This window comes from Rana temporaria, chromosome 3 (genome assembly GCF_905171775.1).
Source record: "Rana temporaria chromosome 3, aRanTem1.1, whole genome shotgun sequence".
NCBI classification, from domain to species: domain Eukaryota; kingdom Metazoa; phylum Chordata; class Amphibia; order Anura; family Ranidae; genus Rana; species Rana temporaria.
The window spans coordinates 236,256,133-236,283,517 of NC_053491.1; the positions used below are offsets into that span (position 1 = coordinate 236,256,133).

The window sequence follows — 27,385 nt, forward strand, 5'->3', positions numbered from 1 at the left end:
TCAGGGATGATCGGTGCGGGGGGGGGGGTCCAGCTGTGAGTACCGATCTCCCCTGCATGGCTTTTCAGGTGAAAGCCACGGGAGAGAGAGAAGCAGATGATGAAAAGCCATGCAGGGAGGATCGGTGCTCACAGCTTACCCTCCGTCGCACCGATCATCCCAGACTGTCACTGGAGATGGATGTGTGTACAGAAATGACAGCGCGCTCTGTTTTTACCAAGAACGCGATTTGCCTCTCTGTGCACGCTCTGTCCAAGGGAAGTGTAGAGGTGGGCAGGGAGTCTGCTGACATCATGACTCTTCCCACCAAGCGCCGATAACAGACCCACCCACTGAATCTGCTGTTTTTGGGGGCTTCTAACTGATAAACGGGACACATTTGACAGGTAAGGATGCATGCAGAAGGCATGAATAGCCTTATAGTTCAGCACTAAGGCAGTAGTTTATAATTGATGAGAGTGGGTTTACATCCAGTTTAAAGTGCATTGCATTAAGGCAGCCATTTTGTGCACAGCTCATTACTACACGGAATTTAGACATGTACCTTTTTTTTCAATGCAGAGCAAAGCAACAAATGGGATGTGCATATTGGTGTGCTGCAGTGCAGGTGCGTTTTCCACTTTTGTAGAAGGAGAAAATCAAAATAAATAAATGGCACTGCCATGCACTGCACCTCAGTATGTGTATTGCCATGCGTTATGGTAATACTTGGCAAAACGCACATTTTGCTGTACATTACCTTGAGCCAAAACAGAAAACAGATTTTACAAGATCTTATTTTTCATCTTCATAACCTTTAGCAATAATCAGAAACACATTAGATGATGTTTAAGAGATAATTTATTGAAAATAGACATATTTGAAAGAAATCAGCAAATCATTTTCTTTATGGTAAATTGATTAGTAAGTAAAAGCAGAATGTGTAGAGCAATTCATTTCAAGCAATAGATCAGTGTGTCCACACAATCCAATGACGGACAGCACCTGCAAGATATACATAAAACATTACTTTGGAATAATAAATATGTTACAATGTTTTAAGTCAAACATTGAATGTCTGTCAGTTAATTAAAGAGATGTAATTATGCAGGGTGACTTCAGCAAACAATATAAGGTCCCCCATTCCAGAATCCTAGGATGCAAATGCAAAACCAGTGACCTGAGCAGATTTTATTACCTAAATATAAAGGTATATTTATAAAGCAGTGAATATGACATGTGTCACTCCTGCACAGGGAAGATTTGCCTGCAGTGAATGTCACAGTAAGTGCTTTATAAATACACCTATTTATCTCAATTACAGGCAATCATTCCTCCATCCAGACTCCAACTATTATAAAAAGTTGTTAAGCCCCTATGAAGGGTGCACTTTGAACCCCAAAAATATGTTAGCTGTGTTCCATAATGTTTGTGACCAATAAACCATTTCTGGATCATAACAATGGTGTGGTGTTTCTCTTCTTACTATTCCTGAACATGGCACTCCAAAGGCCCAACCATGGCCCCTCACTTGAGCGAGTTGCCTAATAGAGAACACCCCAAACCCAATTTAGGACATCTAATATGAACCAGGGATCCATGTTTCCATTGCTCCTTCTATATAGCATTCAAATCAAAGCAATCCCTGTGTGACTGATATCTCATCAGCTATTAAGCAGTTAGGCAGAGACATTGTAGTAGTGTATCTTATCTAAAAATGTCTATATTTAAAACAGTAAAAAATATGGCAAAGCAAGTATTAAAATGTGAGAAACTTTGCAAAATATGTGCTTCCAGAGACGAATAAGTACTTTAGTGAATCCTTTTTCCTATATACATTGTTTGTTTTGTGCTTTTGGCCTTTTTTAAATTAATGATCTATTCCCTGGTTTAAATATGTGTGGATATGATTTATTGTTTGTTAATTAATGAATACATTTATTTAATGAAACTATTAGTCACATCAGGTATTTAGGTAAACCAATTGTACTTTGGCCCTTTCCCCCTAATTACCAGCCCAGAGGCATTTAATGATCAACAGGAGAGTGAAAAAAAATAAGCTCCTCTCTCAGGCTGGGTTCACACTACTACACTACTTTCATCCTACTTTGCTCTGCTACATTGGTCCTACATTTATCCTACATTGGTCCTACATCCATCCTACTTTCATGAACAGGATACTACTTTGGTCCGACTTCAATGATATTCAATGGGCCTGAAGTAGGATCAATGTAGGACCAAAAGTAGTACAGGGAGCATTTTCAAAGTCGGACCGACTTGTGTAGGACCAGTTAAGACGCTCTCATAGGGAAACATTGAACACAGAGCAAAGTAGGATGAAAGTAGTGTAGTAGTGTGAACCCAGCCTCAAAGCACAAAATTGGTGTCATCGGGCTGTTCTGCCCCTCATGGATACAGAGGGGGTATAGGGATCAGGAGAGTTTAAAGGATTCAATAGATGGGAAAAAATAGGCTGCATATTAACATATTCCCTACATTTCCATGCCATCTCTTACAGCACTGAGAAAGTGGATGATCATGATGCCCATAAGCACCTTGCTGGTGTCTCCACATTTTAGAGCCTCTCTATTAAAGCAAACATGTGATGCAGGGCTGCATGTAGAGAGATGTTTTCACTCTTGCTTTAGGGTACTGACTTATATGCCCATGGTGCTGGACTAGCAACATTAAAATTTATTCATTCCAAATGAATTCCAAAATATGGCAGAAAAGAGTACTGGTTGGATAATAACCCAGAATTGCAAATTGTGGGAGAAGATTGGGTACATTTTCAAGAGAGTGGATTCTCTATAAATTGCACATCACTGTTCATTTTTGCCAAGAAGACTGTCCTAATATATGGCGATCCTCCTAAACAGCAGTTTGGTCTATTTTTATTGTACTAAAGACATATAGTCAAATTGTTTTACAGGAAAGTAACAAGGGAAATAAAAATGGGCACCACATAGTCCATGTGTATTGTTATCACTTTGTAAAATGTACATATTGAGATAACTACTTACCTATATCACCTTAACCTACGTTTAGGATTCCTCCCAGGCCTCCCACTACAGAACCAACTAATCCGAGTGGGACTGCAACAAGTCCAGTTACGGCTCCCAGAACAGTACCAACAAGGGAGGTAGTAATTGCTCCTAAAGTATTATGCAAAGTGAGCACAAGAATATTTACTGTACTCCCCTTGAACAAAAACAAAAAAAAAAAAACGCATTAACAGAATGCACTTTTTCTTAAACAGACAATTACAAAATTTTCTGTCAATCTTTTTATTCTGGCATAATGCAGTAAAATAAAATTCAAAACACATTTACAATAAACAGTGGCAGCTAGTGATGGCTACATATTATCACATACCACTACCTGTCAAAACTCCAGTAAAGGTCGGCTCTTCTCCCCCTGGCTGTAATGCCATAAAACCCAATAAACAAATACCTGTATGAAAAACAAAGTTACAACAGATTATATACTGACCTTTCGAGCAGCTTCCATAGTGTATATTTGTGTGTTTGTGTGTGTCTGTGTGTTTTTGTGTGTGCTTTGGGGGTTGGGGGACTGATAACATCTTCATCCTGCTATTAAGCAAGTTATTGCAAAAGAAATGGTGGGGGGAACTCGGGTACTGTCATGGAAGCTATGTATTACAGTAATGCCACAATTTTAACCACTTACCCCCCGGAACATATTGCTGCCTAAAGACCAGAGTACTTTTTGCGATTCGGGACTGCGTCGCTTTAACAGACAATTGCGCGGTCGTGCGACGTGGCTCCCAAACAAAATTGGCGTCCTTTTTTTCCCACAAATAGAGCTTTCTTTTGGTGGTATTTGATCACCTCTGCGTTTTTTATTTTTTGCGCTATAAACAAAAATAGAGCGACAATTTTGAAAAAAATTAATATTTTTTACTTTTTGCTGTAATAAATATCCCCCAAAAATATATAAAAAAACATTTTTTTTCCTCAGTTTAGGCCGATACGTATTCTTCTACATATTTTTCGTAAAAAAAATCGCAATAAGCGTTTATTGATTGGTTTGCGCAAAAGTTATAGCGTTTACAAAATAGGGGGTATTTTTATGGCATTTTTATTAATATTTTTTTTACTAGTAATGGCGGCGATCAGCGATTTTTTTTTCGGTATTGTGACATTATGGCGGACACTTCGGACATTTTTGACACATTTTTGGGACCATTGGCATTTTTATAGCGATCAGTGCTATAAAAATGCATTAGATTACTATAAAAATGCCACTGGCAGTGAAGGGGTTAACACTAGGGGGCGGGGAAGGGGTTAAGTATGCCTGGGTGTGTTCTTACTGTGGGGGGGGGGGTGGCCTCACTAGGGGAAACACTGATTTTCTGTTCATACATTGTATGAACAGAAAATCAGCATTTCCCCTGCTGACAGGAACGAGAGCTGTGTGTTTACACACACAGCTCCCGTTCCCCGCTCTGTACCGAGCGATCGCGTGTGCCCGGCGGCGATCGCGCCCGCCGGGCACACGCACGGGAGTCGGGGGCGAGCGGGGAGCGCGCGCGCGCGCCTCCGGCGGCGCGCACGCGCCCCCTAGTGGCGGCTATACGATAGGACGTATAGCTACGGGCTCTCGCCCAGGAGAGCCGACCTGCCGCCGTATAATGACGGTGGCTGGTCGGCTACTAGTTAAAGACGAGTTAAAAATACAGAATTGTCAGCTCACCCTAACAATCCAACACACAATAACAATATGAATGCTATGAGGTCACCCTTTTATAGAAAGGGGGCTGGATTATTCATTCCTTCAAACTCTCGGCTCTTGTGACTCTTGTGAGCTGATCAGGGGAAAAGCTAACCTGCAAACATTCTGACCACAAGTGTATGATTCACAATCTTCGTATATTGTGTAGATTCACTGCAAATGCAGGGGAGCAGCAGTCCTGAACCTTTTACATTGAATTTATTCTGAGTTCCCTGTAATGTGCTACACCCAGATTTTACAAGTCATCTGACATGCGATAAGAGAGTAGAAGAGTCACATTTGCTGAAGCTTGTGCTATGCGACTTCTTCTCTTTTTCTCTCTCTCTGCTCACATCACCAATCACATCAAATATTGTTGGCAGGACAGAATTTGATTAATGGTTGTAATACAGTCATATTTTACTGTATATAAGAGACACCAAAGAGCCAGTGTTGCCTTAGCCATCCTACCTTAGATTGCAATGTTTTGGCTGACCGCTAGGTGGCGCTTCCATTGCGGCCGGCGTAGATTATGTAAATTAGGGGATACGCCGATTCACAAATGTACGCCAGGCCTACGCCGTCGAATTACGTCGTTTCCGTAAGGCCTTAGGCGGCCTAAAGTTATTCCACCTATGAGGTGGAATAACAATGTTAAAGTATGGCCGCCGTTCCTGCCGCGAGGTTCGAAATTTTTGTGTCGTTTGCGTAAGTCGTCCGCGAATTGGGAGTTACGTCGTTTACGTCCACGTTGAAATCAATAGGCCCGTACAGCGTACTTAGCCGCAATGCGCACTGGGAAATGTAGTCGCCCGGCGCATGCGCAGTGTCAAAAAACGTCAAAAAACGTGAGGTCAAGCCTCATTTCCATACAACACGCCCCCAAGCAATTTGAATTAGGCGCCCTTACGCCCGCTCGTTTTAGGCTACGCCGCCGTAGATTAGCAGGTAAGTAGATTGTGAATCACTACTAGCCTAACTAATTTACGGCGGTGTAGCCTAAAATGGCTAGGCTTGGCCGCCCTAAAGTTACACCAATGTACGTGAATCTACCTATATGTGTACCTAATCCACACCCCACCCACACTGCACTCTATACCATACTTATTCCAAGCCTAGACTATATCTATACCAACCCTATATTGCATCAGTGGTGATGCGTCCATAACGGCGCACAGGCGCCGTCCCTTCTCTCCTTCCACCCCCTGCATTGCATGAATCTTTCTATGGCCGCTGCTGCCACCCCCTATTCAGGTGCCCGGCGGCTTTTTGGGCACCAGGCGCCTATAGTACAGAGGCAGGGGTGTTTTTGAAGCACCTGATTAGACCCATAGGCACTAATAGGCATCAAAAAAGGTAAACAGCGAGGCGAGCATCATGCTTGGCGCTTGCTGTTCACCCAGCTGTGTTATAAAAGCGAATGACTATTTGCTTTCCTAACACTGGACTACCTCTCAGCCAATCAGGTGCTCGGATCTGTTACCCGTCATCTGATTGGCTGAAACAACAGGTGCTGTGATTGGACGCCGAGGCGGGGGGCACAGTGGGAGCATTTGATGGGGCATAGTGGGAGCGTTTGATTGGCACAGTGGCTGCATTTGATGGGCACAGTGGCTGCGTTTGATGGTACAGTGGTTGCGTTTAATGGCACAGTGGCTGTGTTTGGTAGTAGAGTGGCTGCCTTTGATGGGCACAGTGGCTGCGTTTGAGGGCTCAGTGGCTGTGTTTGATGGCACAGTGAAGCTACAATTGATAGGGTTTTTTTCTCTGCATTTTTCAGTTTGTTTGCCCCCAAAAATTTGAGCACCAGTCACCACTGTATTGCATTATACTAAACCTTTACAAAATCTGAACCACATCTACCTTGCACCTGTGACAAGACTATACTGTACCTTTACTGTACATATACTGCATGCAGGTTAACTGGATCAAAGTCCCCTTTGTTCCCCTTCCCCCTATACCATCCTCCTTTTATTTTGAACAGTGCATACCTAGTCAGTCTAGCACCAGCATTTCTGACATACATGCAGTAAAGTTCCAGCACTCGGTAGAATAAAATTTACTGCTGCTCACTACTGAACCTGAGGTGGCCTTGCTACTATTTTTTGCTGATCCGGTTGCCAAATGCCATCTTATCCTAGTTCTTACTGTTAATCACGTTGTATGCTATTTTTTTTATTACCATTTTTAATCTATTTAATACTTGCCTTGTTACCAAGCATATTGAGTGACAATATATTAAGTTTACCTGTACTACCTGGTTTGGTACCTGTTTTATTTAAAGTGGTTGTAAACCCACTTTGAAAAAAAATAACACCTGCAAGACAAAGGCATAATGAGCTAGTATGCATAGCTTACTAGCTCATTATGTAATACTCACCTGAGATCAAAGCCCTTGCTGCAGTGCCCGTACACAGCACCGGCCACTCCCGGGGGTTACTTCCGGGTATCGCGGCTCTGGCGCTGTGATTGGCCGGAGCCGTGATTACATCACTTCCGCGCATGCGTGTGGGAGCCACCGGTAACGGCACACTCACTGAAGCAACGGCTCATACGTGCCATTGCTTTAGTTTGCTTCAGTGCACATGTGCCGATGATATTGGCACATGCAGGGGACATCTCCTAAATCGTGCAGGTTTAGGAGATATCCAGGGTAGCTACAGGTAAGCCTTATTATAGGCTTACCTGTAGCAAAAAGTAGTCTGTAAGGGTTTACAACCACTTTAATATAGCACTACTATTGGGTACGAAGTATTACTTTCAGTGATTTCCTGTCATATTGTATGTTTGTACATTCAACCTGGTGTGTCAGAGGGATTAAGGTTCTTAAGAAGGTTGAGGCAAAGAATAGAGGACCTGTCCTATCCAGTGGCCCCTACAGGGGTAGTGCTACAGAAATAAAACGCTAGAGGTGAAGTTTGGTCATCTTACCTGTTGAAATGGGAGAGAACGCTCTGAATTGCCATAGGCTGTATAATGTGGGCAGCATTTTATGAATGGGACATAAATCACAGGCCATGGTATGGAATAATACTGTAATGTAAAGCTTTATACATTCTCATCTATAAATATGCCCCTTATTTATGTGAAAGCCCCTAAGATTTAGCAGACAGGAATGTTCTTTCTAAATGAATAATAACAATATATATATATATATATATATATATATATATATATATATATATATATATATATATATATAGAGAGAGAGATATAGAGATAGACAGATAGATAGATAGATAGATAGATAGATAGATAGATAGATAGATAGATAGATAGATAGATAGATAGATAGATAGATAGATAGATACTGTATGTAATATAGCTTATGTAATATATACTCTATATATACTCTATATACAAGTACATTACATAAGCAGCACCAAAGCACCATAGCTGAGAGTAGAAATTATTTTACATATACTGTATAACTAGTAATTAAAATATTTACCAAAGTTTGAATTAGGGATATTAGTTCTCCCTTCAGAAGAATGCCAATTTGTGCCAAAAGTGCTTCCTGAAAGATACAAATATGGTACAATTGTTTCTTACAGATCATGCAAAAAAAAATAAAAAAAAAAATATATATATATATATATATATATATATATATATATATATATATATATATATATATATATATATATATATATATATATATATATATATATATATATATATATATATATATATATATATATAATTTTTGATACAATACAAGTGGTATAAAAATAAGCAAAGTCTCATACATCATGTAGCTTCAGTAAATTGGTGTTGTCTGAGATGCAAATTCATTGCTTACATAGTTAGTAAAATAGTTTGAATATCTGAGTTTCACTTGTTTTTCAGTTTATTAAAAGTCAGCAGCTACAAAAGTGTAGCTGCTGACTTTTAATAAACAGACACTCACCTTTCCCATGGTCCATCTATGCGACCACCCGAGACCTCTCTCCTCTCCTCTCCATGGTGCCGTCATAGCAACTATGGGCACCCGACCGCGACAGCTTGCAGGTTCATGGCCAGGCACGCACTGCGCATGCGCGAGTCGAGCTACACTCTCCTAGTGGCCAGGCAATCTTTTGGGACCTGTGACGTGTTCCAGAAGATTGCAGAGAGGGAGGTGCTGCCTAGGGGGAGAGGAGGAGTCTCCTAGGCGGTTAGAAGATGACAACGGAAGTGGGACAGGAAGTCCCTGTAGAAACCAGGTACCCGCTCCCCCTCCAAAAAAAAAAATTACATGCCAAATGTGGTTAATTAAACATAGGAGGTATGTAATATTTTAAAATGTATTTTGTATTATATGCTGAAATACTTTCTAAATAAAATAAAATAAAGTTTAAATAAAAAAAAAAGAGCTTCAAAGAGTATTGTGAGAAAGAGGAATTATTTGGGTACGTTTACACAGCCAGGCCCCAGAGCCAGAATTGAGCAAGGAACACTGAGCCTTAATCACATTAGCACTTTTCCAAACTTAGTCCACCCATAGATAGATTGAAATTCAGAACCGGGCACATTTCGATCCATCTAAGGGCAGGCTGGTTGTACCAAAGTAGATCTATTGATTGATTTCCTTACAACCAGACTGTCAGTTTTTTCTTTTTCATATGATCACTGTCGCTGACAATAGCTGGCAGCAGTAATTACTGTATTCTGACGGCAGGGAAACCCCCCACTGTCAGAATACAATAATGCAGCAGGAGAAACTCCCCCATCAAGTGATTTTATTTCCTTCAACCTGGTTGAAGGAAAGAAAATAGTAAAATGTATGGCCAGCCTTACAATCCCTCCCTAATCCTAAAACTATAAAGTGTCCATCCCATTACCTCCTATTTCTAAAACTCCCAGCCCATATAACTCTCCCTCAGCTACAACGTTCCACACCTCCTATACCAGTGATGTGATCCTTGGCACCCCAGATGTTTTGGGACTACATTTCCCATGATTCTCATGCACTCTGCAGTGAGCATCATGGGAAATATTGTTCCAAAACTTCTGCCAAGGTTTGCCATCACTGTCCTATACACTTTTTTCCTGCATTTACATGAATGTTGGTGGAAGGAACCACAGGGTCATGTAGGAAACATGCTGCTCCACATACTCGGGAGTATTGAATAGCATCAGTGCCAGGAGCTTTTCTTGAGAGCAAAGTTTCAGCACAGCACCCAAGGTAGTTGCTCTAAATTGTTCAGCCCCATTAGGGTTGCTTCAAGAGCGTCAGTTAACATAAGTTGATGAGCCTTGCTTCTTCTTTCCTACAGATTTTGCCCATCACAATGTAAATTATGTATGAAAAGAAACAAGAGCATTTGTGAGTGCCATGACTGCCTACTGTCATGTCCAGGTTCAAAGGGGAACCAAAATTCCTCTCTAGTTGCTATGGGCAATACATATTTTCCTGTTATCACACTTTTCATACATCAGCCACTTTAGGTAAATTTTCGATTTTTTTAAAAAGAACATTGGAAATACCTAGGTGACATTCCTGGAGACAATTATCTCTAAAATGTATTTATGTTCATCTACAGTTGGTTACAATAAATGTAGTGTAATGTTTGGCAATGTGTATAGCCATATAACTTTTTACTCCTAAAAAAAACTTTAAAAAATGTAAGCATGCATGATCACTTCACTGAGATCCAGTAGTATTGTACAGTTAACTTACCACTACCCGAGTAAGGCTGATCAGTAATTTGTCCACCTGTATTACACTCAGTAGTTCTGTAATCTTCCCCAACTGAAAAAAAAAAGTTATATCTTATTAAAAATTGCTGTACCATGTATCACATTTTAAATACTTTATATGCTTAAAAATAACAAACATGTCATACTTACTTCCACCGTGCAGTTTGTTTTGCAGAGAGGCCCCGGTCCTCCTCTTCTGGAGTCCCTCAGCTGCGTTGGTGGCACCTCCCCGCATCGAGTGTCCATGTTGGAGAAGCGCTCTCCTTGATGGACACCCGTGCGGGCGCACTCCCGACTCCCGCATCTGTGTCCATTCACACAGAATGCAGGATTCGGCCCCGCCCCCCAGCACTGCGTCATTGGATTTGATTGACAGCAGCTGGAGCCAATGGCTGCACTGCTATCAATCTATCCAACCAGAACAGGGTGTGCTCATTCCTGGTCAGAAGATTACAGCTTTCAGGTAAGTAAAATGAGGGGGGGGGGGGCTGGGGGGCTGAAGCACTACAGAAAGTTTTTTTTAAAGGTAAAAAAACACAAGGATTTACAACAAACTGTGGCCAACCTATGCACTTGAATGCCCTCATTCACTTCTGTATCTATAGGCATTATGGAAAATGTATCTTTACAATTGTCCTTTTACTCTCTTTGGGTCAGAATCTTGACAGTCTGTCACCCTTGTATGGTACTGAAAAAGAAGGTGTTTATAAACTGTTAGAATCAAAACTTAGGCCTCATTTATACTGATAATCCTACTTTAGCCATTTGGGAAGTATAAACAGTTCACTTCCAGGTCACTTTTTATTGCATTCAGATGTTCCTACAGCAGACAGAAAAGAGTGTGAACCTAACAAGCTCATTGTACAGCCTCCTCATTGCTTCTATGCACCCCCGGTACATTGGCACCCTCGCATGCACACCCCCATCATCTTTCCCCAAGGGGACTCCATGATTGGTGCTTCTAGGTAGAGGGCAGGGAGTCCAAAGAACATCAATTAAGCTGATCTTCCCTACCTAGTAAGAACTCGGAAGCGATGTGCATCACTTCTGTGTTCGGCAGTCACTTTTGTCAGCTGCTGTGGCCAGGGAAGAAAGTGATGGAGCACAACCTGCACTGTATTAGCTTCAATGAGGGGGGGGGGGGGGCAACAAAAAACAACCTGTCACAACAACATTTTTTACATAGGGGACTTTTAGTCCACTCCGCCCCCACCTGCATTCACCTATGAACATAAACACACAAGCCTGGGACACTTATGTATGAAGACGTAGACTGCTGTATACAAGTTACATATCACAGTGCAAGCTGGAGTGAGGAGAAATAATTCTAGAGCCATTATTCATAGTTAACACTAAACCGATGACCTGTGGGAGTGCTTAAAGCATTGCCTATGGAACGATTTAGGGTACCAAAGTTTGTTGCCATTTCAATTGTGCACAATTTTAAGTCTTGACATATCATCTTTTAAACTTTACCATAGTTGGGTAATATATTGTGTCTGTGTTCCCTAAAAGTTTATTTTAGTATATCATTTAATGAAATTTACACTCGATAAACTGCTGCATAAATATTACGTGACATAAAAATTGCCACTACCACTATTTTATTCTCCTGGGCCTCTGCTGTAAAAAATATATAGTATTTGAGAGTTTTAACTAAATTTCGGGCCAGAAATTATTTTAATCATGTGTGCAATGAAATGTAAAAATGGCTTTTGCAGCAAAAGAATAAAAGCAGGTTTAGGCGTGCTTAGGCATGTTTAGTTGCATTTACATGCATTTAAGGCCTTGTTCACACAGGGCATATTGATGAATTTCCCTGTAGAGATTGCACAGGTGTTTTATGCATCCCTGTACAGGCATTCCCATTGAATTCAAATGGGACACAACAGCTTCCTGGATACATTTGTTGCTCCCAATATGACATCCATGTGAGTGCCGGTGCATGTCCCCAAACTCGCACTGAATTCAGGGCCATGCATCCACACCCACACAGATATCATATTGGGAGCTGCAACTGTGCCTGTGCAGCTACTGTGTCCCGACACCTGTTCACACAGGGACCAGTGGATTTTTTTTGTATTATTAATTTTTACAATTACATTTTTTTATTATTTTTTTTACAATTTATTTTTGTACTATTGATGAGAGGATGGGGATTTATTTTTTAAATATAATTTTTCACAGTGCTTTGGGAAAGGGGGTGGGGGGATGGGGTAGTGGTCGATGTCAGTGGATGGTGTCAGTGGTCGGTGTCAGTGGGGCAGTGGTCAGTCGGGTAGTGGTCGATATCAGTGGACGATGTCAGTGGGGTAGTGGTCGGTGTCAGTGGACGATGTCGGTGGGGTAGTGGTCGGTGTCAGTGGACGATGTCAGTGGGGTAGTGGTCGGTGTCAGTGGACGATGTCAGTGGGGTAGTGGTCGGCATCAGTGGACGATGTCAGTGTCAGTGGGGCAGTGGTCGGTGTCAGTGGACGATGTCAGTGGGGTAGTGGACGATGTCAGTGGGGTAGAGGTCAGTGTCAGTGGACGATGTCAGTGGGGCAGTGGTCAGTGGGGTAGTGGTTGGTGTCAGTGGACGATGTCAGTGGGGTAGTGGACGATGTCAGTGGGGTAGTGGTTGGTGTCAGTGGGGTAGTGGTTGGTGTCAGTGGGCGATGTCAGTGGGGTAGTGGTCGGTGTCAGTGGACAGTGTCAGTGGGGTAGTGGTCGGTGTCAGTGGATGGTGTCAGTGGGGTAGTGGTTCGTGTCAGTGGACGGTGTCAGTGGGGTAGTGGTCGGTGTCAGTGGACGATGTCAGTGGGGTAGTTGTCGGTGGCAGTGGGGCAGTGGTCAGTGGGGTAGTGGTCGGTGTCAGTGGACGATGTCAGTGGGGTAGTGGTCAGTGTCAGTGGACAATGTCAGTGGGGTAGTGGTCAGTGGGGTAGTGGTCGGTGTCAATGGGGCAGTGGGATAGTGGGTAGTGGCTGGTATCAGTGGACGATGTCAGTGGGGTAGTGGTTGGTGTCAGTGGAGTAGTGGTCGGTGTTAGTGAACGATGTCAGTGGGGTAGTGGTTGGTGTCAGTGGGGTAGTTGTCGGTGTTAGTGGGACAGTGGTCAGTGGGGTAGTGGTCAGTGCCAGTGGGGTAGTGGTCGGTGTCAGTGGACGATGTCAGTGGGGTAGTGGTTGGTGTCAGTGGACGATGTCAGTGGGGTAGTGGTCGGTGTCAGTGGGGTAGTGGTCGGTGTTAGCGGTCTTGGGGCTCTGAACTGTGTCAGTATGGGGGCGCAGTTGTTGTGTCAGTTGTTTTATTTTTTTATTTTTTCAATATCATTTCTTTATCTTTTTTTTTTTTTTCAATTTTGGATCTTTATTTTCTTTATCAGCCCTGTTTGGGGTGTTGGTGACATGCCAGGGGTCTAAACAGAGACCCCTGGCATCTCCCATTTGAGACAGAGAAAGGGACAGAGGGCATTCATTCACCTGTCCTTTTCTCTGCACAGAAGATGAATGAAGGGAAGACAGCATCTCCCCTCCATTCATAAACTGAGCATAGTAACACACAGGTTACTCTGCTCAGTTATCACAGGACGCACATCGATCGGTAACGAGCTCTATGTGTCCCGTTCAGAAAAGAAAGGGGCTGGTAATTGACATACCAGCTCCTTTCTCCGCTCTCCATCCTGACAGATCTATCCGCTCGCCCCGCACCCCCTCGCAGCCCTCGGGAGAGGAGACAGAGGGGAGGGAAAACGGTGGAGGGGGAGGAAGACACGGGGGGAATGTGAACACACGAGAAAATGTGAACACACGGGTGGGGGATGTAGACATATAGATCAGGACGAGGGGGGCGGAGGAGGAACAAGGCACAGCAGGGACACACGGAGATGGACGAGGGGGGGCGGAGGAGGACATGGCGCTGAAGCAAGACACTGAGGACAGTCAGGGATGATCGGTGCAAAGGGGGGGGTCAGCTGTGAGCACCGATCCCCCCTGCAAGGCTTTTCAGGTGAAAGCCACGGGAGGGAGAGAAGCAGATGATGAAAAGCCATGCAGGGAGGATCGGTGCTCACAGCTTACCCTCCGTCGCACCGATCATCCCAGACTGTCACTGGAGAGGGATGTGTGTACAGAAATGACAGGGGGCCGTGAGCGCGCTCTGTTTTTACCAAGAACGCGCTTTGCCTCTCTGTGCACGCTCTGGCCAAGGGGAGTGTAGAGGTGGACAGGGAGTCTACTGACATCATGACTCCGCCCACCAAACGCCGATAACAGACCCACCCACTGAATCTGCTGTTTTTGGGGGCTTCTAACTGATAAAAGGGACACATTTGACAGGTAAGGATGCATGTAGAAGGCATGTATAGCCTTATAGTTCAGCACTATGGCAGTAGTTTATAATTGATGAGAGTGGGTTTACATCCACTTTAAAGAATTTTAATGAAGTTAAGAGAACCCCTGTGAATGTACTTGGTTTATCCCAACACCTGTCACTTTTGATCTATATGTCAATGTAGGGAAAATGTATACAGAGGAAACACATAAAAGAATCTTGGATGTAATAGCGGCCTTGTAATAGAAATAAAATCCAATTTTAGAATTGTGTTGTTCCTGCCATATAACTTTCTTCTAACTAAGTAGAACTTTAACATTTAAAATAAACCTGTGCTTGGATATATATGTAGGCTGTCAATACTGAGCCCTTTCTGAAAATACAATTTCCCTGTCTTTCTGTAGATTTAATACTTTATAAATCACTGACCCAGAACAAGCACCCAGATTAGAAAGTTAGATTGAAGGCAGAACTCCTCATCTGCATACATGTTCTTAGTCAGTCTTCATAGGTAATAAAGCTGGTGGATCAGCATGACAGCCAGGTAACTCGCATTTAAATAAGAAGTTTTCTTCCAAGGATAAACAAAAACATTTTCTTTGTTTGCATTATGAGAACCCCTTTTTACATGATTTACATTTGTCATTGAGATGAATACAAAGTTACCTTTAACAAGTTTAGAGCATCAAGTGGAAGTTCCTGGAAAAAAAAGAAAGCACATAGTGATTCTATATTCAGAACACACCTGGTGTTTTCGTGGTTGCAAAGAAACAATATTATTTAGGGTAGTTTTAGAATATTCTAGCTAGCTGTGTTTTTGTTTTTGTTGTTTGTATTAATGAACAAAAGGAATAAAAACAAAAGTTTCCTAGTTGGTTGTGTTTTTCTATTATGAACACAAAGAATAAAAACAAAAAAAATTACGTTAAAGGTTAGAAAAATAGAAATGGAAAAAAATCAACTGGAAAACAGAAGAAAAGGGTAGAAGGAAAAGAAGGAACTTGGTAGGGTTGAAAGGGGAAGCTAAGGGCTAATACAAGGCTATAAAGGAACATATCAAATAAAAACACAATTTTTTTACTTGTCACTGTTTACTTGGGTTTATCCTTCGATTTGAAGTTACGTTGGGGTGATTTACTAAAACTGGAGAGTGCAGAAATTGGTGTAGCTGTGCATGGTAGCCAATCATCTTCTAACTTCAGCTTGTTCAATTAAACTTTGACCAGAAAAAAAAACCCTGCAAGCTGATTGGTTTCTGTGCAGAGCCAGGGCCGCCATCAGGAATTATGGGGCCCCTTACACAGCTTCAGGCACGGGCCCCCTGGAGCAGAGAACCGGGGGGGGGGTGCTGCCGCCTGAAATTGAGAAGCGGGGGGTGGGGGCTGCCGCGGATTGAGACGCGGGGGGGCCCTTTACACAAAAAAGAAGAAATAAAGAAAAAAATATATAAAAAAGGGGGTAGCCATCTGGGGACCTCTGGGCCCTTTAATAAAAATAAAAAAGATATATAAAAAAAATATATATTTTTTTTAAAAAGGGGGTTGCCATCTGGGGACCTCTGGGCCCTTTAATAATATATATAAATGTTTGTGTGTGTGTGTATGTGTATATATATATATATATATATAAAGAAATTACAAAAAAAGGGGGGTTGCCATCCGGGACCTCTGGGCCCTTTAATAAAAATGAAAAAAAGAAACCTCTGGGCCCTTTAATAATAATAATAAAAAAAAAAAAAAAATATATATATATATATATATATATATATATATATATATATATATATATATATATTAAAATAAACATTTATGAAAAAAAGGGGGGGTTGCCATCTGGGGACCTCAGGGCCCTTTAATAAAAAAAATAAAAAAAAAATAATATATATATAAATAAAAAAATAAACATTTATAAAAAAAAGGGGGATTTGCCACACATGGGGCCCTGGGGACCTCTGAGCCCTTTAATTATATATATATATATATATATATATATATATATATATATATATATATATATATATATATATATATATATATATATATATATATATATATATATATATAAAAAAATATATAAAGACAAAAAAATATATATATAAAAAAATATATATAAAAAATATATAATTTTTTTATTAAAAAAGGGGGGTTGCCATCCGGGGCCCTATAAAAAAATATATAAAGACAAAAAAAAAATATATATATATATATATATATATATATATATATATATAAAAATATATATAATTTTTTTATAAAAAAAGGGGGGTTGCCACCCGGGGCCCTGGGGACCTCTGGGCCCTTTAATAATAATAATAATAATAATAATATTATATATATGGGGACCTCCGGACCTCTAAAAAAAAAAAAAAATGGCCCTTTATTAAAAAATAAAATAAAAATATATAAATAAAATATTTTTTTATAAAAAATAAATAAAAAAAGGGGGGTTGCCATCCGGGGCCTCCGGGCCCCTGGGGACCTCCGGACCTCTAAAAAAAAAATTGGCCCCTAAAAAAAAAAAAAAAATTTTTTTTTTTTTTTTTTTTTTAAAGGGGGTTGCCATCCGGGCCCCTGGGGACCTCCGGGCCCCTTACAGGTGTAATGCCTGTACCCCCCTGATGGCGGCCCTGTGCAGAGCTGAACCAGATTTTGCACTCCCCCAGTTTTAGTATATCTACCCCTTTGTATCTCCATCTCAGATCTGAACAGTGTTCTTAAAAACTGTGCCAGAAGGTCTGTTTTTGACAGCAACATCTGTATCATATGCCATATTCATACAGCAACTCCTGGCTTTTATATGACAGCTGAGAATTGCTGACAGATGTAGGGAAGGGGAGCTACAGTGGGACTGAAGAAAAGGTCTTATTAGACACATCCTGTATACTTTGATTATGTTATTTTTTGCCTTCCCAATGTCAACAATTGGTGGATGAGTACACAGGCAAGGATATCCAAAAATACATTTGTACAATATGTAGCTGTGCTTTATGAATGTGCCAGAAGCCTTTCTTTTTTCTTAAGAATTGATATGGGCGTGTTAAGAAATTGGCTTGTAAGGTTGGGTTCACACCTATGCGAATTGAATGCGGCTTTCCCTGCATCCAATTCGCATAGCAGGAGAATGTGATTGGCTCTCTATGGAGCCGGTTCACATATCTCCGCAGCAGGTCCGGTGCGTTTTGCAGGAAAAACATGTGCCTTTTTTGGTCCATTTCAGGTCCGAATTCAGCCCAAAATACGGGCTGAAATTGGACCTGACAAGGTGAACCAGGACGCCCCGGACCCTGCTGTGCGACGGATCCATCTTAGGTGTGATCCCAGTCTAAGTGAAGATGTAGAAGGGCACAAAAAACTCAAATTAAATCATGTTGAAAGTTGATCAAACCAAATCCAGTTAGTTATACCAGTAGTTCAAAGACATCATTCAGTGTACAACCAAGATCCATGGCTAGCAATTTCTGAAAAAAATAAAAATATATACAAAGTGCATGCTTAAAAAGATATACTATACATTGTGACACTTACAAGTTTTGAAAACATATTTAAACTGGATCTGAACTCAAAAGTAAATATTTGCTATGTTATAGGGAGCATCTAGAAATGGAAATGATGCTTAAGCAGTACTCTAAAAATGTACATTTGGATGGAATTTCATATAAGGATAGCAGTTGAAATAGCCTTTGCCTAAGCTTAGAGACAACTTGCAATACGAGTGAATAGTCTTTTGTTCTCTGCTTGCCTTTTTTTGGACACAGTCTTCACAGCTTTGGTCCTCTTTAGAGAATAAGGTGTATGGAGCATTACTAATGCAGGGGCAGGCAACATATAAAACCTGGTTAGTAGATGGCCTTTCCATCTTCTTTAGGGCAAGTTCACACCAGATGCAGTCCAGTGCATTTTTTTCTGCATCAGAAACGAATAGAAAGTAGGTTATATGGTTTTCAATGGCATAGTTCACACTGGAATGCACCGGAATGCACCTAAGTCCACCAAAAACGCACTGGAACACACTTGTCCTTGTTAAGGTTAATAAAAAAAAGAGGGGTGAAAAAAGGCACTGGACTGCATCAAAAACTTACCAAAAACGCATCAAAAACGCGCATGATAAACAGCACCTGGAACGCACCTGGATTGACTTGCTATGGTGTGAACTGGCCCTTAACACTTAAACAATATGCATTATTTTAGTTATATTAGTGTTAGAATGAGCTCCACGTGGTTCTTAAAATCATATGTTTTATTAAACTACAGTAAAATCTTAGATTGCGAGCATAATTTGTTCCGGAAACGTGCTTGTAATCCAAAGCACTTCTATATCAAAGCAAATTTTTCTATAAGAAACAATGGAAAACTCAGATGATTCATTCTACAACACTTTATTCATAAGTCCTTCAGTCTATAGTTCGTATAAAAAGATTATAGAAATGTGACTTCGAGGCAACTTCGAGACACTGTCCATTAAAATCTATGGGCACAAATTGTATAGAAATCGCCTTGAAGTAGCACAGGAACCGTTTCTAAAATCGGAGCAACTTCAGTAGTGCTAATTAAGACAGCTCTACTTGACTAAAATGGGATTTCAAATGTCACGTGACTTGGAGTGTCACAAGTCGGATCCCAAGTAAAATGTTGTAACTTCATTAAATGCAACCATATTGCTACACTTAGAGGTGCCTCACTTCTCTTTAATTATCAATTGTAACATGACACTACTCATAATTCAAGGCCTCACTCGTTTATCAAGAAAAAGTGTTGCTCGTCTTGTAAAACACTCACAGACCAAGTTACTCGCAATCCAAGGTTTAACTGTAAGGCCTTGTACACACGGCCAGACATGTCCAATGAAAACGGTCAGTTTTCATCGGACATGTCTGCTGGGAGGTTTTGGTCTAATGTGTGTACACACCATCAGACCAAAATCCCCGCGGACAGAGAATGCGGTGACGTATACGACACCAACGTTCTCTGACGCGGAAGTTAAATGCTTCCACGCATGCGTCTAATCAATTCGACGCATGTGCGGGATTTCGGGCCGCTGGTTATACGTCATAACCAGCGGACATGTCCGATGAGTCATACTGACCATCGGACATGTCCGGCGGACATGGTTCCAGCGGACAAGTTTCTTAGCATGCTAAGAAACTTTTGTCCGCTGGAAACCTGTTCGCTCGGCCAGGAATCCGGTCCGCTAGGCCCTACACACGGTCGGACATGACTGTGGAAACTAGTCCGCGGACCAGTTTCAGCAGACATGTTCGGTCGTGTGTACGAGGCCTCATACCATTTATTAGATAGTTGTTGCTTCTTTAAAAATATCTTATTTATTGAATTAAAGGTCAAATTTTAGTTTTTGGTCAAATTACCCTATTTTTTGGCAAAGATCTCCTCTTGCAAGTCAAAAAAACAAGATCACTTTCTCAAAGATAGATTCTGCCTTAAAGGATCACTAAAGGAATTTTTTTAGCTATTTAAATAGCTTCCTTTACCTTACTGCAGTACTGGTTTCATGTCCTTATTGTTAGTTTTTGCTTTGAAGTTGCTGTAATTCTGCTGTGATCTCCACACTTCCTGGTTGCCTGTTTCCTTATAACCACAGTACTGGGAGCTTTTCACGGTGGTCTAAGCTGTCATTACTGTGTGTCTAAAACTTAACAGAACCAATCAGATTCATTTTAAAAACAAAACACTGCCCTGGATTTGTTTGTTTTTGTTCTGTGTGTCTCTCTAGTTCACAGGAACATGAAACCAGTTTAAAAGTGAAACTAACCTGCAGGCACATTATAGGATTGATTTTTATCTATTTGTAATCATTTTTAAAAGGAATCAGTTAACTTTTATGTCTCTATACCCTGTCATTTCAGCAAAAAAAAAATCCTTTAGTGACCCTTTAAGGATGATAAATCCATTAGGGAAGCATTAAACTATCATTTGGCTTTTCATTTGCTTTGGAACTTGAATGGAGCTATTTATTCTGATGGGAAATATCACCAACCACACCGAACAGAAATGTTACATTTAAATGGAACCCTAAGGCTAGGTTCACACTTGTATGGGTCCTGTTTGCCTGGGCACAGCAGCCCATTCATTTGAATCAGATGCTGTACCTGCAGGAAACGCAGGGAAAAAGCCCCCAATCCTTTTCTGCACCTAAAAATGCACTGCACTTTTTGATGCTTGAGCGTGACATTAAAAATTAATTGCACCTCCGCACGTTTCCTAACTCACAGCATGCTTTGCCTGCGGGTTAGGAACGTATTCAATAATGCATGGATTCCTCACCTGCACATATGTGAATCAAGCCTTATAGTTTAAATAAAAAATTAACAAAAATAAAAATAATCTAAATTACCAAGGTATGTATTAGGTCTTCTGCTAGGCATACTTCTCTTGTTTTCCTTTCTGGTTCAGGACATTTCTGCAAAAAGTACACACATTTAAAATAATCTAGTAAACACATGCTGTATATTGGGTATACAGGGCATACTTTTTGAAGATGTTAGTCCAAATCTATCTAGCTATCTAGTTTGATTTTACAAAAGCGTATTCTCTGAGCTTAGTAAATAAGGTGAAATCGTTTTTGCTTCAATCAACCAGCCCTCTGCCAGCAAAAATGAAACCCTGTTTATTTTTTTATTTTACTTGATAGTATATTCAAAGTGGACATAGACCTTTTTTTTGAACATTCACTATGCAAAGTGAACATACATCTTGAAGGCATTAATTCAAGTAAGCTTCTCATCAAGTCAAACCCCAATATGCCCACAATGGTGTGCATCATCCTACCAATACTCAGTCATTTGAATACCCAGTGGAGTTTGCAAAAGGAAGGGTATGTCTGCATAAAGAGTACCAAATAATTGAAATCCTCACTGAAAACAATGTATGTACAACATATATCACCAGGCCATTTTTCATTTGCATTTTAGTTTATGAAGTCAGGCAGCAACGAGTCTATACATGGGTATTTTAACCAGCATCAAGCTGCTTTTGCATTCCCATTGACTGGCATGGAAAGGGAAGCATTCTGATCTGAACCAATGTTCATGTGCATAGGTTCTTATAGATTGTTCACATTGTATTATATGCAGGACAACATTCAATTCCAAGTTTTTCTAAAGGCAGCACTCCACCCATGGCTAATGCCTAAGATACAATAAGCAGCTGTGGTTTGTATGCACCATCACAAGGGAAAGTCATTAGGAAATGTTCTATTGCCCTATTGAGGCAAGTGCAAAACCACAGACTTACAGGAAGAGAGACTGGAATGGGCAACATGAAGCTCCCTCTTCAAAACTCTTGTGGCCCACTGTGTTGTGTCACTATCAGTTGTCATTGTGCATTGATGTGTCATTCTAAATGAATGGCACAAGTGCCATATGGTTTGGTAAATACATGGAAAACAGTGCTTTCTATTTAATATATAATATTTCAAAACATTTTATTTAAATTTACCTTCAAATGTTCAGCTTTTTCCACAGCTGCCTCCACGCAACGGACATAGATCTGAGCCTTATCTTTCTGAGAACAAATTGTAAACAAAGTAAGGGAAACAAATAAAAACACAAAAATAAAAGATAACTCAGAGGGCTGAAAACATTGTTTGAGATTTCAGTTAAATTCACAGGAAGCCTTAAAGTGGTTGTAAAGTCAGAATGTTTTCTATCTTAAAGGGGATGTAAAGGTTTGTGTTTTTTCACCTTAATGCATCCTATGCATCCCCCCAGGCCCCCCGTCTTACTTACCTGAGCCCGTTCACCTGCTATGCGCGTACTCCGGCAACCTCTTCTCCACAGAGTCTCACCGTTGATTAGATAGATTGATAGCAGCGCACCCATTGGCTTCTGCTGCTGTCAATCAAATCCAATGATATGGCCTGGGGGGCAGGACCGAGTCATACACTCAGCGTCTATGGACGCCGATTGTATGACACGAGAGCGCACCTGCAAACTACCCCCCTCAGGAGAGAGCTTCCCAGAGGGGGTCAGCTATTGCGGGGAGGAGCTGCGAGAGCCGCCACGAGAGTGGCCGTGGGACCCCAGAACAGCAGGATTCTGGCCACTCTGTGCAAAACGAGCTGCACAGTGGAGGCAAGTATGACATGTTTGTTATTTAAAAAATAAACCTTTACAACCCCTTTAATGCATCTAGGGACTTTCCCTTCTCATTAGCTGAGATGGCAGTGCAGCGGCATTGGCTCCCGCTGCTGTCAATTAAAGTCAGTGAGCCAATGAGGAGAGAGGGGGCGAGGACACACATACCAACGGCTCAGCTTGGGGGCCCCCATAGAAACCTACTTGCTGTGGGGACACTTGGCAGAGGGAGGGGCCAGAAGTGCCAGTGAGTGACAGGAGAAGAAGAGGATTGGGGCTGCTCTGTGCAAAACTACTGCACAGAGCAGGTAAGTATAACATGTTTGTTATTTAGATAAAAAAAACTGAGACTTTAGTATCACTTTAAGGGCCTGTTCATACTTGACTAAATTTCTAACGCTTCACAAATTCTCCTATATGGTTAGGATGGGCGTTAGAGCGTTAATGAGCTTTAGTATGGGTGTTAGTCTGGCGTCAATGAGTTTTAGTATGTGCGTTAAACTGGCATCAATGAGTTTTAGTATGGACGTTAGATTAGCATTTTAGAAGCATTAATAACGAGTTAAAAACGCTCCCTATGCGCAAGTTTGAAGCATTTGATGAGCATTAATGCGTGTAGAAACTGCTCCACAATGGAAAGTGACATTACATGAAATGAATTAATTTGAACACACCGCAACCGTGGCCCAAAGGCCTCCTAGAACATTGGCCAAGCATTACTATAGACTTGAATTGGAGGCATTGAAAGGCTTCAAATGCCACCTGACTCGACCCAATGCTAACGCTTCATGCTTTGATAATGTGAACAGCACTGTGTGCTGTCCCATTGGATCATTTGCATAGGCATTTGAGGGGCATTTTTAACACCTCTCAAATGCTTGCTTTTAATGCCAGTGTAAACTTAGCCTAAAGCAGAACTTCACCCAAAAGAGAAAATTGTGCTCTTCCTCCTGCTCCCACCCCCCAACTTCTCTGACATGTGGCACATTTTTTTTTTTGCGGGGGGGGTGGCAACCTGGTTTTTGGCAGATACCTGCTCCAACTTCTGCTCCGTGCAATTGCTTGGGGGGGACAAGCTGAATTCTCCCACCCTCACCCTGCCCACCACATTTTAGGACAATTCCGAGGTCCCAGAAGACTGCGACAAAGCACAGTGCAGCTTACACATTGCACAGTTGGTAGCCAGCCGTGAAACCACAAGGAGTCACAGCTAACTGCCTACAGTTAAGATGCCAGTGCCGGGGACTGAAGACCAGTGAAAAAAATGGCTCAGGTGAGGACAGCAATGTTTACTTTACAAACACTTTAAGGACTCTAGATATCTAGTAGGAACTAAAAGTATTTATTTCTGTACCTAGCCTAAAAAAAGTAATACATCCACCACATCTTAGGACTGGAATATATTATACTTTTAAACAAATTATATTATATTATACTTTTGTTCCTGGGTTTCGATATACTTTAATGACAATACCTCAAGCAGTGCCACATGCTTCTAAACTTTATATACATCTTAACCATATAAATAAGTAAAATAACTGATCACCCACTTCCTCTATAATATGATTTTAAGAGCATTAATAGTTTTGATCCTACCCATAGATACAATATATATGTTTTTTTTTTTTACTTTCCTGTCAGTCAAAGCCACTATAAGAAAAATTCCCTGAACACTTATGGTAGGGAGAAGAAGATGCTGAGGTAAGAGTGGCTTTTTACAACAATATTTGTCTCTGCAATCGCAGAATCCTGGCAAATTAATTAGAAGGAGCAACTGATAAGTGCACAGATGAAAAAATTATTTTAGTAACTTTACAATGTAAAAGTCTATTTGTGAACACTGCGGTATCTTACAGTAGCTACACTATTGAATTTTGCAGTATGGCAACAACAGTGCTGGAGGGCAAGGCACAAAGAACTTATTGATCAGCTGGACAATATTAGAGGATAAGTCAAAGTGGTTCTAAAGGTTCAAGTTTTTTTACGTTCATGTATTATTGGGAAGAGCCCAGAGAGGATGCATTTTTTTTTAATTCTGACAGCGAGTGCAGGGAGAAAAACCCACACTCACTGTCACAATGAGGGATGGGGGAGGGGGGTTGGTCTGGGAGGTGCAGGACTTGATGCAACATTAACATATTACATGTTACACCCTGAACACATGCTTGAACAATACTTGAGGCAAATATTGATATTAGGTTTAATTACGGTGTATTTAATAAAAATTACTCTAGTACATCTTCTAATGTAATGTTGGGGGGCATGCTTAAGGGGATGCAAATACTAGCTTTCAGAATGTCAGCTTTTACATGGGAATCTTGGGTTTGTCTGGTGGAACATCAGAAAACCAAGAAACTTACTTAAAGTGGAAGTAAAGCCTCTGATTGTTTTCAGCCAAGGAAGCTGCTATCTTGACCACTGTTTAATTTACAATTGCCATGATGCTGCACATGTGATCAGTTATGACACCAGCCATTGGATGGTTTGATGGTCTGAGAGCACAACCAATCGGAGGGTTACAATGTAACCTTTTTGAAATAATTAGATGGATGGGTTTACTTCTGCTTTAAGTATTTAATACTAAATTCTTATGAGCAATAATTAGAAATCACCCAGTAAATGACAATTCTTCAGTTCAAGAAGATGAATGGTCTGTTATACGTGAAGTTTTAAGTGTGAACACTCTAAATAAAAACCATACAATATACTATACAACCAAAGCACAATAATATACAGGTTTCTTACTGGCAACGGATTCAGTTTAGATTGCAGACCATTACTTGTTTCTAAAAAAGAAATATTGGAAGATGTATTAATAGTGGGGAAAAAAGTGGTTAGCACACCTGCCTTGCAGCACTGGGAACCTAAATTTGCCCTAATATATTTATGCTTGTAAAATAGTGTCTTGTCTGATGTGAATGAACAGTATGTAAGCACATCATAAATTAATGGTGATATAAAAACACCTGTAATAATTTAAATAAGCATTCCAGATTTTAGAAATGAAACAAGATCTATGAATGGAGGATAGGGAATGCTTTAAAGGTTTACCCCCTCCATTCATAGAAGCTATAGTAACGGCTTCTATGAATAGAGGAGCTAGGTGGAAAGGATGAGCATAGTCGGGTACTCTTGATGAGTGCCTGTCATATCTCCCTCAGTTCAGTTAAGCTCTGCTGCACCAGCAGATTATGGCGGCAAGGGTGGAGGAAGCATTGGTGTAGGACGATTTCTTCTAAACCAGGACACAGCAGCACAAGGGACACATCTCACTGAAAGTAAGTAATAACTCTTGTGTCGATTTTTAATCAAACTTAGGCTTTAAATGCTAATACGCAGTAATGAACTTATTTGTATTTAGACCCTGAGGTACAGTTAAAGAATGTAAACCCAACATTTCATATTCATGATATGTGCCTGCTGTACCATGTACTTGTATTAAAAAGAATCCTGTTCTTTTTATATTGCTTCTTGTGTGTGAAATTCCCAGGGTTCCTGCCAGTCACTCTGCTTTCCTATTAAAAAATATGACCACACTAGGCGTGAGAGCATGGTGCTCAGAACTCAGCCTGGTCTCCTTCAATGATCTGACTTGTGCTGACATGCCCCCCTCCCACCTGCACTGCCATACATTGGGAAGTTCAGTGGGTATTTGATCACTTATAAAAAAGGGAAAAAAGTTATTTATTTTATGTATATGTATGAATACACAAATGTTTTGCCTTTCATTTCTATTTTAAACTGAATAGGTTCTTTTACAAGGTGAGGGTTTACATATACTTTAAGCATTAGACCAAAACCATAATTCATATAGTTATACTCCCTTATTAGTTTTTGACCTGTGATCTTTGAGAACAGCTGGAATACATGCATTGTTTGTAATACTATACATAGATTTGAAAACATTTGTATTGACCTATATGTTAACCCAGTCACTAAACTCTCATACAAGCTTTATCATGTTGAAGTAATTTCAAAAGTAATATTTTTTTTCAGCTTGGCTTTCTTTAAAATAAAACCTGGTGATGTTTCCATTAAAACACTGTTATAGGGTAACAATGGACTGTCCCTGTTTCCCAGTTCTGCTTCTACATTGTCTCCCTATCACAGCCTCTTCTTAAGAGGAATATAGACAGATCTGTACATTGCAAAGGCATCTTCTACCTTTGTTACCATTAAACTTATTTAGATAAATGGCATTCAATAGTTGAATCCTTGCAGACAGGCAGTAGCATCAAATGAGCTGCAGGAACTCAGCAGTGCTCATGTGCAAACAATAAAATAAAAATCTATGCATAGTGATTTAGCAGATTGTCATTGATTTAGGGTTTCCATCTTTTTCAAATATTAATATATTAAAAGATACATTGTCAAGAGCTGCTCTTACCAATAAAGCTGGAGATGCCCAAAAGAAGGAAAATCACAGCAATCTTCATGATGGCGCAAAATGTGTGTAAAGCTATTAAACTTATTAGAATTTAATTGCTTTCTGAAGTCTAAAGCATTCACCATCCCCTTTATATACATCCAGAATGATGCTTAAGGCAGATCTTGTCATCTTCCTTGTTTGTTGATTGGCAAGGAATT

The 27,385-nt window shown here is 40.7% G+C and overlaps 1 protein-coding gene across 1 annotated transcript; it reads right to left on the bottom strand.

Moving 5' to 3' along the window:
• Positions 1 to 822: 822 nt before the first annotated feature.
• LOC120932242 lies at positions 823 to 27,294 on the bottom strand. Its single transcript, XM_040344491.1, has 10 exons — positions 27,186 to 27,294; positions 25,544 to 25,584; positions 22,161 to 22,226; positions 21,058 to 21,123; positions 18,113 to 18,166; positions 15,376 to 15,408; positions 10,376 to 10,447; positions 8,165 to 8,230; positions 3,003 to 3,180; positions 823 to 984 (listed from the first exon to the last, which is right to left on the bottom strand). The coding sequence occupies exons 1-9, from the start codon at positions 27,232 to 27,234 to the stop codon at positions 3,013 to 3,015; spliced, it is 615 nt and encodes a 204-aa protein (XP_040200425.1). The 5' UTR covers positions 27,235 to 27,294; the 3' UTR covers positions 823 to 984; positions 3,003 to 3,012.
• Positions 27,295 to 27,385: the final 91 nt, after the last annotated feature.

What these genes read in the sequence shown, in the direction of transcription:
- LOC120932242 (XM_040344491.1), bottom strand. Translation starts at nt 27,234, where the DNA reads ATGAAGATTGCTGTGATTTTCCTTCTTTTGGGCATCTCCAGCTTTATT. An exon ending in ATGATGTCTTTGAACTACTG is followed by an intron (nt 15,409 to 18,112) that starts GTATAACTAACT and finishes TTTTTTTTCCAG; the next exon opens with GAACTTCCACTTGATGCTCT. An exon ending in ATGCTCTAAACTTGTTAAAG is followed by an intron (nt 10,448 to 15,375) that starts GTAACTTTGTAT and finishes TTTTTTTTTCAG; the next exon opens with TTGGGGAAGATTACAGAACT.